This window comes from Malania oleifera, chromosome 4, assembly GCF_029873635.1.
Source record: "Malania oleifera isolate guangnan ecotype guangnan chromosome 4, ASM2987363v1, whole genome shotgun sequence".
In the NCBI taxonomy this organism is placed as follows: Eukaryota; Viridiplantae; Streptophyta; class Magnoliopsida; order Santalales; family Ximeniaceae; genus Malania; species Malania oleifera.
In genome coordinates this window covers 124,521,370-124,533,373 of record NC_080420.1, presented here as the reverse complement: position 1 = coordinate 124,533,373, position 12,004 = coordinate 124,521,370, and the positions used below count along the sequence as shown (strand labels likewise).

Sequence of the window (12,004 nt, the reverse complement as noted above, 5' to 3'; positions counted from 1 at the left end):
CCATCCTGTGAATGTCTTATAAACATCGTACGATCACCTTGCCCTCAAGTATACTCCAAACTTTTTACAAACTGAGTGAATTTCTTAAACCTAGCTCTTGGTAACTGTTTTAACCCATAAAAGGACTTCTTCAATTTACACATATTTGTGCCAAACTTTTCACCAAATCCTGGAGGTGCATCCATGTACACTTCTTCCTCTAGATCTCCATTAAGAAATGCATTTTTTATGTCCAACTGTTGCAGAGGCCAGTCACGATTAGCTGCAAGTGACAAAAGAACTCTTGCAGAGTTTAGCTTTGCAACTAGGACAAATGTCTCCAAGTAATCAATGCCATAGGTCTAAGTGAATCCCTTGGCGACCAATCGAGCTTTATACCGTTCTAGAGAACCATCATATTTATACTTGACGGTAAACACCCATTTGCACCCTACACTTGTCTTTCCTCTTGGTAGATCAACTAACACCCACGTGCCATTTTTTTCAATAGCTTTCATCTTCTCAAAGACAGCCTCCTTCCACTCAAGAACTTTCAAAGCATCCTGCACAGTATTAGGAATATTTATACAAGACAATTGTGAGGTAAAAGCATGAAAAAAAGATGAGAGATTTTCATATGACACATAATTGGACAATGGATGTTGTGTGCAAGACCTCACACCCTTACGGATAGCAACGGGAAGTTTAGAATCATCGAACTGAGGATTGGAACCAGACTCGAGTTCAGAACTTGAGGACTCAGAACTCAAAGATGAAATGGACTAAACATGAGGTAAAGACTCAATGAGGACACTACCTGGAGGGTTTACGAATTTTGGGTAGTGTAAAGGATTGGAAGACCCTTTTTTTGAGTTGTCCTCTGTCACGAGTAGACAATGTCAAATGGTACCAACAATGTGATGTTTTTTTCTGTTTCTCCTTTGTTAGTCATTATAGGATCATGAACACCATGAGAAGGCACTGTAGGAAGACCCGCCTTTTCGGTATCTAAAAAACTCGACTCACTTTCTCCTGGTATAATAAAGCTTGGATTTTCAGGTTGAATAATCAAAGTTGGAGAAGGATCACTTTGAGAGTCTTCAGTTTGGAAAAAATCATGAAACACATCAAAATCTTTGTTTTGCCCCCCCCCCCTCCCCCTAAAGATGAGGCGTAAAATAGGGATGTAATTCAAAGAATGTAACATCCATGGTAACAAACATTTTTTTGGAAATGGGTTATGAATATGAACAAAAGGGGTATAACCAAATATCTTTAGTGGTAAAGAAGAAGAGAGCCAATTTGTTGGATAAAACTTATGAAAAACATCAAAAGGTGTTTCAAAGCTTAAAACCTTATTAGGCGTTCTATTTATGAGATATGTAGCAGTAAGAATGGCTTCACCCCAAAGATATTTAGGTACCTGATTGGTAAAAAGCAATGCTTGAGCTACTTCCAATAAGTGTTTCTTTTTTCTTTCAGCCAAATCATTTTGTTGCGGTGTGTCGACACGAGCTTTGATGAACAATTCCTTTTTCAAGAAAAAATTGGCCCAAAATGTTTTTGCAATATTCTCGACCATTATCACTCCGCAATATTTGAATATTTTTTTGAAATTGTGTTTGTACCACAGTGTAAAAATTTTTGAAAATTGTTTCCACTTCAGATTTTTCCTTTATCAAATAAACCGAACTTGATCTTGTGTGATCATCAATAAAGGTCACAAACCATTTTTTGCCAGAATACGTAGATGTTCTACATAGGCCCCAGATGTCACTATGAATCACAGTAAATGGTGTAGTTGGTTCATAGGGTTGGGTGGAAAAGGATGCACAATGATGTATAGCAAACTACCAAACTTCACATTGAAAAGAAAGATGCACTTTTGCTCTGAAATAAATTGGGAAACAAGTATTTTAAATATTGAAAACTAGGATGGCCTAACCCATAATGCCATAACATGATATCATTATCTTTGAAAATAGAAACATAATTTAAGCAAGTACTTTGACATTGTCTACTCGAGTTAGGTCCATCATCAAAATAATAGAGTCCATCTTTTTCCTTAGCACTGCCAATCATCCTCCCCGTGGTCAATTCCTGAAACTCACAATAAGAAGAGTAAAAATTAGCTTGACATTGATGATCAGAGGTAATTTTACTGATGGACAACAAATTGCCAGACAAATTTGGAACATGGAGCACATCATGTAGAGCTAACAACAAAGTGAGTTTGATAGTTCCTATCCCGGAAATTACCGAGAGTGAACCAACTACAATTTTGACCTTTTTATTGCCTGCACATGGACTATAGGATAAGAACAATTTGGAGCAACCAATCATATGATCAATTATGCCAGAATCAATTATCCAAGAATGAACAGAATTAGGAATAACACCTAAAAACGCAGTCGCAAGAGAGATACTCTTTTGTACCGAAGAACAAGACTGAGTTAAGGACAGTTTTGGAGATTGAAATAATTTGTACAAGTACTCTAATTGCTCCTTGGTAAAAGGACTGCATCCAAGTTAGTAGAAGGCTCTTGAGTCTCAGCAGTGGCTTGTTAGGCGTGACTGTCACGTCTGGATTTTGGCTTCCAATTTGCTGGTTTACCATGAAGCTTCCAACACGTCTCCTTCATATGCCATAGTTTTTTGCAATGCTCGCAACATGGTTTCTTACACCCATTGAGTTTTGTAACCATGAGATAAAGGGCTGGCGCGATCATCGCTGACTTATACGACATCATCACAATAAAAGAGCACAAGGCTCTGATACCATGAAGGATTTTTTAGAAGAAGAATAACCATTCTTATTGAATTTCAAGAGACACGATTACAAGATAAATAGTAGAGGAAGGCCACCAAATTAGGAAGGCCACAAAATCACCAAATCAAATCACCACAAAATCAGCAAATCAAATCAGCAGATCTCTAGGCTAGAAAATAGGAAACTGAAACTAGTAGAAACTGAAATAGTAATTTCAGATTTTCAAAAATAGAATTTCCTAATTTATTCCCTAAAAATCCAACACTTTATATTCTAATTCAGCCCTTGACCTTTCCACCGCAGTTTTTTTCTTACTTTTCCAAGAAATAAAATTACCTCCAACCAAGACACAATACCCAGTTTTGGTTCTCCGGTTGAAAGGCGATCCAGCCTAGTCTGCATCTATATATCCATAGATATAAGTGTGACCCTGATCACGATATAAAATACCTCTATCGAGTGCACCTTCGAGATATTTCAAGATGCAAATTACTGCATTCCAATGACTTGTCCTAGGAGAATCTAGAAATCAACTCACAACACTTGTTGCAAAAGATATATCCAATCGAGTGACTATAAGATAATTCAACTTTCCAACAAGTCTTCAGTGTTGTCCAAGATTAGATAGCAAATCACCCATATACGGCACTAACTTCTTGTTAGGACCCATGGGTGTACCAACCGATTTAGATCCCAACAATCCACTTTCATCCAACAGATCAAGAGCATACTTCTTCTGTGACAAATAGTTCCAACACAAGATCTAGATATATCTATACCCAAGAAGTATGTCAACGGTCCCAAATCTTTGTTCTGAAACTTAGTCTGTAGAAAAAAAGTTTGAGACTCTGAATACCAAACACACATTCCCTTGAAATTTCCACACACACACACACACACCATAAAGAAGCCACAAAAAGAATCTTTTCCCACACCAACTAATATGGTAACTTCTTCGGTTCTTCCACAAAAAATATACACAGATTATGTTCCTTCCACAAGCCTCAAAACATTGCAAATAAAGCTCAATTCCATAATGCAATTCCTTCCTTCTTCCTCCCAAACCCCACAAAGGAAATTGCCAAGAACTCCTCCACTATTCTAGGACAAACCCAGCTTTCTTCGAAGTAATTGAATAACTTGTGCCAAACCTTCCATGCAAAATCAAAGAGCAAGGAAAGATGTGAAACAGACTCCAAACAATCAAAGCAAAGCATACATATATCAAGAAGGAGAGCCTTTAAAGGTCTCCTCATCTGCAACAGTGATTAGTATTTATCCTATTAAGCACAAACAACCAAGGAAATGCTTTGATTTTAGTGAGGATTTTGACCTTCCACATAACCTTGTAGGGTGGAACGGAGAAATTTGTCCCAACCAAGAATTCAAAGAAAGATTTACAAGAATAAACTCTCGAAGAATCCAACAAACAATATTATCATTATACCCTACAATTATTCAACATAACCAACAAAGAAGATAACTCATTAGTTTCCCTATCATTCAAGGCTTTCCTGAAGTGAAAATCCCATAAAGGTAAAGGACCACCTGAGTCTACAATAAATGAAGAAATAGGGGTCATTTTGCCCTGAACTCAAGTGAAAAAGGTGAGGAAAATAGGTGCACAAAACAGCATTACCCATCCGTAGGTCCTCCCAAAAACAAATATTATAGCCCTTACCCAAAACAAATTTTGTATGGGGAATAAAAAGAGGGTAAATCTGAGATATAGTTTTCCACAGACTTTCTAAAGAGCATCCAAAACCCAAATTAGTATCCCATCCATTTCCATCAAGTCCAAATTTATGTTTGATAACTTTATGCCACAATGAAGAAACCTCTAGTGGGAACCGCTATAACCGTTTAGCCAGAAGAGTCATGTTCCTAGACACCATATTTCCAAGACCCAAACCACCCTCCCTCTTAGTCCTACAAACCACCTCCCAACTCACCAAATGATCCCTAGAACCCACTACCCTGACCAAATAAAATCTCTCATAATTCTTTCAATCCGACTAGCTACTCCCATTGGAATTTTTAAAATAGAATGAAAATACAACAGAATACTAGAAAGACAGGCCTAAACTAGAGTAATCCTCCCTCCCAAAGAAAAAAGGGCTCCCTTCCACCCATCTAAATGCTTCGACACTCTCTCCACCACTGGATCCTAAAAACTAGATGATCTAGGATTACCTCCCAAAGGGACCCCTAGGTAGGACAATGGCCAACCCAGCTCAGCGCATCCAACTTCCAAGGCTAATTCCCTAACAAACTCTGCAGGCACATTAATAGCTGCAAAACCATTCTTAACCAAATTAAACTTAAGCCCCGAGACCCTTTCAAAAATTTAAAGAAGCTCCAAAATATTAATAAAAGAAAGCTTATGATCCTCCAGAAAAAAGATAGTATCATCCGCAAACTAAAGGTGCGACACTGTGATCTCCTCCTAACCTACTTTTAAGCCTTTCACTAAACCTCCATCCACTATCCTATCAACCATCCTACTCAAAAAATCAGCCACTAACACAAACAAAAACGGAGAAAGAGGATCTCCTTGTCTAATCCACCTCATGGTCTTGATTCAAGATTTGGGCCCACCATTCACTATCATAGCAAAATTCACATTAGACATACAACCTTTCATCCATCTACGCCATCTCTATCCAAACCCCTTCTTACAAAAATCTTATCTATAAAGTTCCAGCTCACTCTATCGTAAAACAAGCCCCTTCTTCAAAATCCAACTTAAAAATAAGCCCCCACTTCGTCCTCCTCTTAATATCCTCAACAATTTCATTCGCAAAAAGGGTTGCATCCACAATCTGTCTACTTCCCCACAAGAGCACTCTAGGCCTTAGGAATAGTTTTATCAAGCACCACGCTTTACCTCTTAGTGAGCGCTTTGGTGATTATTTTATAAACATTTGAAACTAGAATAATCAGTCTATAGTCAGAGATCTTGATGGACCTACTTTTCTTAGGCACTGAAGTTATAAACGTAGAGTTAATACTCTTACTTAAAACCCCATTCCAATAGAATAGCTTTGTCAAATGTAAATTCAAAAACAACATTTTTGAAATTATTTCACAGCATCAGACTTATTAGTACTTGAAAATCATGTGCAAGCATTTGAAATGATAAATTTCAAATTGAAGATCAACAAGCACCTCTCTTTGTTTATGTTCTCTAGCATATTTTCTATAGAACCATGTTGGCGGATGAGCTTCAGAGCAGTCTGTCCTCCAATACCTGAAGCATAGATTTGTAGTCATACTAACTGAATCAGTATTACTTTCCAGTAAAGCACAGTGATAAACTTAGAGATAAACTTCAACGGCATATTCACATTTTAAAGTAAAAGCATAGAAACTTTTAATCAGGAAATGTTTAAGCTCCCCAATAACAAATAATGACCAAAACTAAAATGCTATGAAACGAAAAGCAAATAGCAAAGAACCAAAAAAGAAAAAATTCAATTCAATGTACACTTGTTGACAGCACTAGAGAGCAAGAGCAAGAGCAAGAGTCTAACAATAACATTGAAGGCTTGAAACTTAGAGTTCCATGCAAAATAATGGACAAATGGTAAGCCCAACAGAGAAAAACTCTTGTAATAAAGGGTAGGTTATTACATATCTTTCTTAGTATTCACAAGTATTTGGGACCACACCATTAATTCAACATTTTTTTGGGCCAAAGCATGCTATTAATTCAAAGGAATGGCTTGCAAAACGAAGAACAAGGAGACTTTCTTACAACTGACAAATCCATAAATACGAATGAAACTCCAGGCTTAAGGGTTCTGATAAATCACCTGAGTTTTTTCTGGAGTTTCGATGCTCAGTTGCTATTTGTTAGGACCAATTTTCAGCAAAATCAGGTTTCTTTCAGATAGATAAGTTTGCCTCTTGTCATTCCTGCTTCAACGTAGGAACCAATGTCTAATATTCTTGATTAATAATAGGAGATAACAAGTTGATTTTAAGATACTTTATTCCAAGGAGGATCACTGTAGGCCTATATATTGAGAGGATTGGGAGTGGAGCCCTATTTCTACTGACCAGGAATATGTTGGAAAGGCCTTTTGAGGAGGCGAATGTGAGGGGGGCTGTTTTTGGAATTGGAGAGGAATGAGGCCCCTATTCTAGATCATTTTATTATCGCATATTTTTAGGATATGCGGTTAGTAGATTTATTGACTTTCTTTTTATTCTGAAATTTATGTCAACGGGATTATTGGAAAGAGTATTAATTCTACTTTTATTACTTTGGTGCCTGACAAGAGCCTTCTACTAAAGTTCTTGGCTTTTAGACCTATCAATCTAGTGACAAGTGTTTATTATGATTTATAGTGAAGGTTCTTGCTAATAGGTTTCCTGCACTTTCAAATATACTATTTCTCATGCTCAGAGTGCTTTTTCTTTCTTTATTTTCTCACCTTGCATTTATAAGTTCAAATTTTAGGTCTTGGTTTTAGATTTGTGTGGATTTAGACAAAACACATTACAAAATTGTATTGGGTTTCATCCAAATCCACACAAATATATCCAAGGCACCAAGTCCATGTTCCCAAACACCAACTTATAATATAGCAGTCTCCAGCTCTAGAGTTTGTATTCTTCTTTATCTGCTTAATATAATTGTCTTCTTTGATAAAATAGTAAATGTTAACGTCAAGTGGTTGACAGTTCAAAAAATTAATATTATTAAACTTGGAATACATAAAAAGACATTCCTTCCATCCTAGATTCATGGGTATTGTACTTGACATATTTATTTGAGTATTGTACTTGACATATTTATTTCACATACATTTTTTAAAAAGTTTACAAGGGTTGGTTCATAATTGTGTTGTAGAAAGAGAGATGAAGGATGTGCCTCAAATAGGTTATATAAATGCGTCAAAGATGTTCGGTGAAACTCCAAAACGTCCATTGTTTTAAATTGATCTGGTTTTCGAATGATGTCTCCTTGAGTTCTTAGAATTTAAATTGATGTAGCAGCTCATTTTATAATTCAATTGCATGTATGACATATACCTATTCATGGGCTATCTGATGATTGGATACATGAATAAAGGATTTATAATCAAGGACACTTGGGTGATTCTTTATAAAAGTTGTTTGGGGTCAATGTCATTACAACTTAATGGTAGGTGAACTTAAAATTTTAAAAAATATATAAAGCTCACAATTGAGTTACATGTTTTAACAATTTTTTTTTCCCTTTCAAAAAAACTACACGTGATAATTTTATTCTCTTATAATTTTTTTTATAAATCTTTCCACTCCAATTTATGTTTATTATTTTCTTATCTTTTAAGTTAATCTCTCCAATAGTTCTGGAAATGCATCTCAAGAATTCTGCAACTGTATTCATGTTTGTATATGGATTATCAATACTTTATATACAACAACAACAAACCTTGAGTCCCACTAGGTGAGGTCAGCCACATAAATCCTTTTCCGTCAATTCACACAATCGAGTGCAATTTCCTCCACTAGCTTAAGAGCAGTTTAGTCTTTCCTCACAATCTCATTCTACATTATTTTAGGTTTACCTCTACCCCTTTTAACACCAAAAAGAATAATTAACTCATTCCTCCTCCCTAGTGCACTACTGTGCCTGCGTTTTTTCAAATGCCCAAATCATTTAAGCTGCCCCTCCATTATCTTGTCATCAATATGATTATTTCTTAATTTATCTTTTAATGTTGTACCACTCATCCACCTTAACATTCGCATTTTGGAAACTTTTACTTTTTGTATATGTTGTTTCTTAGTTGCCCAACATGCTGATCCATACAGCATGGCTAGCCTCACAGCCGTCTTATAGAAGTTCTTTTTTTAATTATAATGGTATTCTATGATCAGACAACATGCCCAATGCACTCCTCCATTTCACTCATCCTGCTTTAACTCTATGTAATACACTCTCTTCAATTTCTCCTTCCACTTGCATAATAAATCCAAAATAACGAAATCTACTAGTGCTATTAATTTCTTGTCTATCAAGCTTAACCTAATCTCCGATACTCCTCCTTACATTACTGAAATTATCATGCATATATTTTGTCTTATTACAAGTATCCTAAAGCATTTAGACTCTAAAGCGGTTCACCAAAGTCCTAACTTAGATTCAACTGCACTCCTACTTTCATCAATTAAGACTATCATCTGCAAACAACATAAACCTTGGGATCTCATTTTGGGTATTTCTAGTGAGTTCATCAATCAATACAGCAAAAAGATATGGACTCAAAGTAGAACCTTGATGCATACCTATTGTGATAAGAAAACCTCTAGACTCCCCTTATACAGTCCTAATGTTGGTCGTTACTCTACCATACCTATCTTTAATGACTTCAGTATCTCAATTGCAAACTCCTTTCTCTTCTAAAACCCACCAAAGAACTTCCTTAGGTACTCTATCATATGCTTTCTCCAAGTCAATAAAAACCATATACAAGTCCCTCTTCTTTTCCCTAAACTTTTCCATAATCTTCTTAAAAGATAAATAACTTCTATCATCGACCTCCCAAGAATAAAACCAAATTGATTCTCTGAGACCCTTGTTTCTAGTCGTAATCTTTGCTCAATTACCCTTTCCCACAGTTTCATTATATGACTAATAATATTAATTCTGCGATAGTAATTAAAAATATATGTAGTTAAATATCATTATCAAAAATTTAGTTGTCTCCATCAACATAAATATAATTTTATTATCAGTGTGTCAATTAATATGGGCATGTGCAATGTGTGTTTTCCCTCACTAGTTAATATGAGATAAAGAGGTAATGTTGCTATAAATTTGAGTCCAAGGGGATCTTTAGAACTTGCTTCCTAAGCAGTTTGCGTATTTTAGATAGACCTTGATTCAGTTAGGTGTTCTTGGGTGGTAATCCTAGGTCTTCAGCATTTAGGACCCCGTAAATGCTAAAGTGTCTAAACCTCTTGATGGGAGGAAATGTGTTCTGTTTTATTCAGGAGGTTTAATTACTTTAATTCAAACCTAGTTTGTTGTTTTCCAATTTACATTTTGTCTTTGTTTAGGATTCCAGTTGAAGTGGCAGGTAAGATAGGATTGAGAAGAATATGTAGATTTTCTCTGGTCTGGTATGGGTGACGAGAGGGGTCATCTGGTAAGTCAAAAGTTTGCCTCTAAGTCTAAGGATGAGAGCAAGCTGGGTCTAAACAAGTTGGCACCCAAGAAGACTGCTTTGATGAGTATTGGCTAAGGCAGTTTCCTTCGGAGGTGGACTTCCTTTAGCACAAAGTGATTAAAAGTAAATATCTCTTCCAGAAACAAAGAGATGCTAATATGGGAACAGAAATATTTGCAAGAGCTTTTGGTGGCTTAATTCACAGATTTATTCAAATTGTTCTCTCCTTTCACAAGGTGCAAAATAAGGGACAGTTTTCATATCATATTCGCTTTTGGGAGGATGTTTGCATGGGTGAAGTTTTATTTTTCTATTCATTTTCCACGTCACTTTTGCCTTTCCATGGTCCATAAAGCTTGTACTTCTTCCTTAATGTAAACAGTAAAATTTTTATTGGTATCTATTTTTGTGGAAATTTTAATAATCAGGTCTATTTTTGTGGAAATTTTAACAATCAGGAGGTTTGGAAACTATCATCTTTGCTTTGTTTGTTGGATGCTAATCACCATTCTAACAGGAGTGTTAGGATGTGGGTTTTGGATACTTCCGGGAAGCTTCTTGTATTTTTTATCATTTAACTTGTTAATCTTGATCCTTTCCCCTTCCAAGTAAAAGTTCCCCCTGAAGGCATTTATTTGTTTGGTAGTTCTTAATAGAGTAAACACCAACAATATGCTACAGCATAGCAGATCCACAAGGCTTTATCCTTAAATATATGTGCTCTCTGTTGCTAGAGTTCTGAGAGAGTTTCTCAATTTTTTTGCATTGTTCGGTTGCTTGGGAATTGTGGGTTAAATTGTTTGATTTGTTTGGAGAGAGTTAGGTTTGCCTAGAATTGTTGGAAGGTTTTTGGCTAAGTTTTTGGAAGGAGTGAGAACACTACTAGACTGTGGAGATGGGCGACTTTATAGTGTTTTGTGAGGAATCTGGTTGGGAATAAAGGGGTGCACAGATCTTTCACAGAATGGGTTCGTCCTTATCACTATTCGAGTATAGAATCCAGCTGTTGGCATCTCTTTTGATTTTTTCTACTCGCTGCTTTAAAGGGATATGCTTCGCTCACTCCCAGCAGCTATTTTGATGTGAGTTATATTTTCACACGTTCTATTTGTAAATATCTGTTTTTGGACTCTTTTCTTATCATTTGCTCTGTATATTCTAATATTTCAATGAAATTTCTTTGTTTATCAAATATAAATAAACAAACAAATAAATTTATCAAATAAAAATAAACAAATAAAACAATGCTAGCTTTGAATTTAAAAGAAGTTGTTTTAATGTTACTTAGGAAGCAGAAATGCAACCATATGAGCCTACCTAGTTCCTTGAATGGATTAAGCTTCACACAGACTTCGAAACTAAATGTGGATAGCTTTACTCAGATCTTCTAGTGATAGTGATTTTTCTCATAGTGGAAATTGGAACATATTTTGTAGAAGGAAAAATCTACTTGACAGTAGAAAAGGAAAAAGGAGGGGACAAGCATAGGAAGGAAGCTAAAACACAACTCGATACATGGATCTATAGCAGGCCTATACTACAAGATTATACCTCACAATAATAATCAGCATATACATCCCAAGTCTCAACACAATTATAAAGAATCCCAAGATGGATACGTAAAGGAAGATCCTTGCTTTGGGGAAAAAAAAAAAAAAGTTTTAAAAATAAATAAATAAAACAGCAACAAATGCTTGCCTGGTCTATAAATTATTAACTAAACATATTGTATTAATGCAGGTACAATAAACTTTACCTCTAATGCTATCACAATAATCACATCCAGAAAGAATGCACAGGTCAATGAATTGATCCATTGTTAGATTCAGCTCTACCAAAATCTGAAAGATCAAAACTGTTAACGGTGCATTCAAAAAGAATCACATGTTTGTTTAGTGATTTTTAAGCACCTTCGCAATTTCAAATTCCATCACAGGGACTTTTCTTGAGCTAGGATCCATCAAATGCCGAAGAAATATAGGAGCCCCAAATGTCAGGGAATCCATGTCCTCAGAAGCCACGGCATAAACCTGAAACACTTCCAAAATAACTTCGTAAAAATGAATGTGTGTGTAGAAACCGCAAATGA

At 35.8% G+C, this 12,004-nt stretch overlaps 1 protein-coding gene across 2 annotated transcripts in view; it reads right to left on the bottom strand.

Annotated features, from left to right (window-relative positions):
• Positions 1 to 12,004, bottom strand: part of LOC131154208 (flap endonuclease 1) — a 68,601-nt gene that overhangs the window by 38,815 nt on the left and 17,782 nt on the right. For both annotated transcript variants that reach the window (XR_009136387.1, XM_058106826.1), the window contains exons 10-12: positions 11,826 to 11,945; positions 11,672 to 11,756; positions 5,918 to 5,999 (exon numbers count right to left, since the gene is read on the bottom strand). Coding sequence is in view for 1 of the 2 variants with exons in the window: in XM_058106826.1 (XP_057962809.1) it covers positions 5,918 to 5,999; positions 11,672 to 11,756; positions 11,826 to 11,945 (287 nt within the window). In the remaining variant the exon portion in view is untranslated. The remainder of the gene's footprint in view (positions 1 to 5,917; positions 6,000 to 11,671; positions 11,757 to 11,825; positions 11,946 to 12,004) is intronic.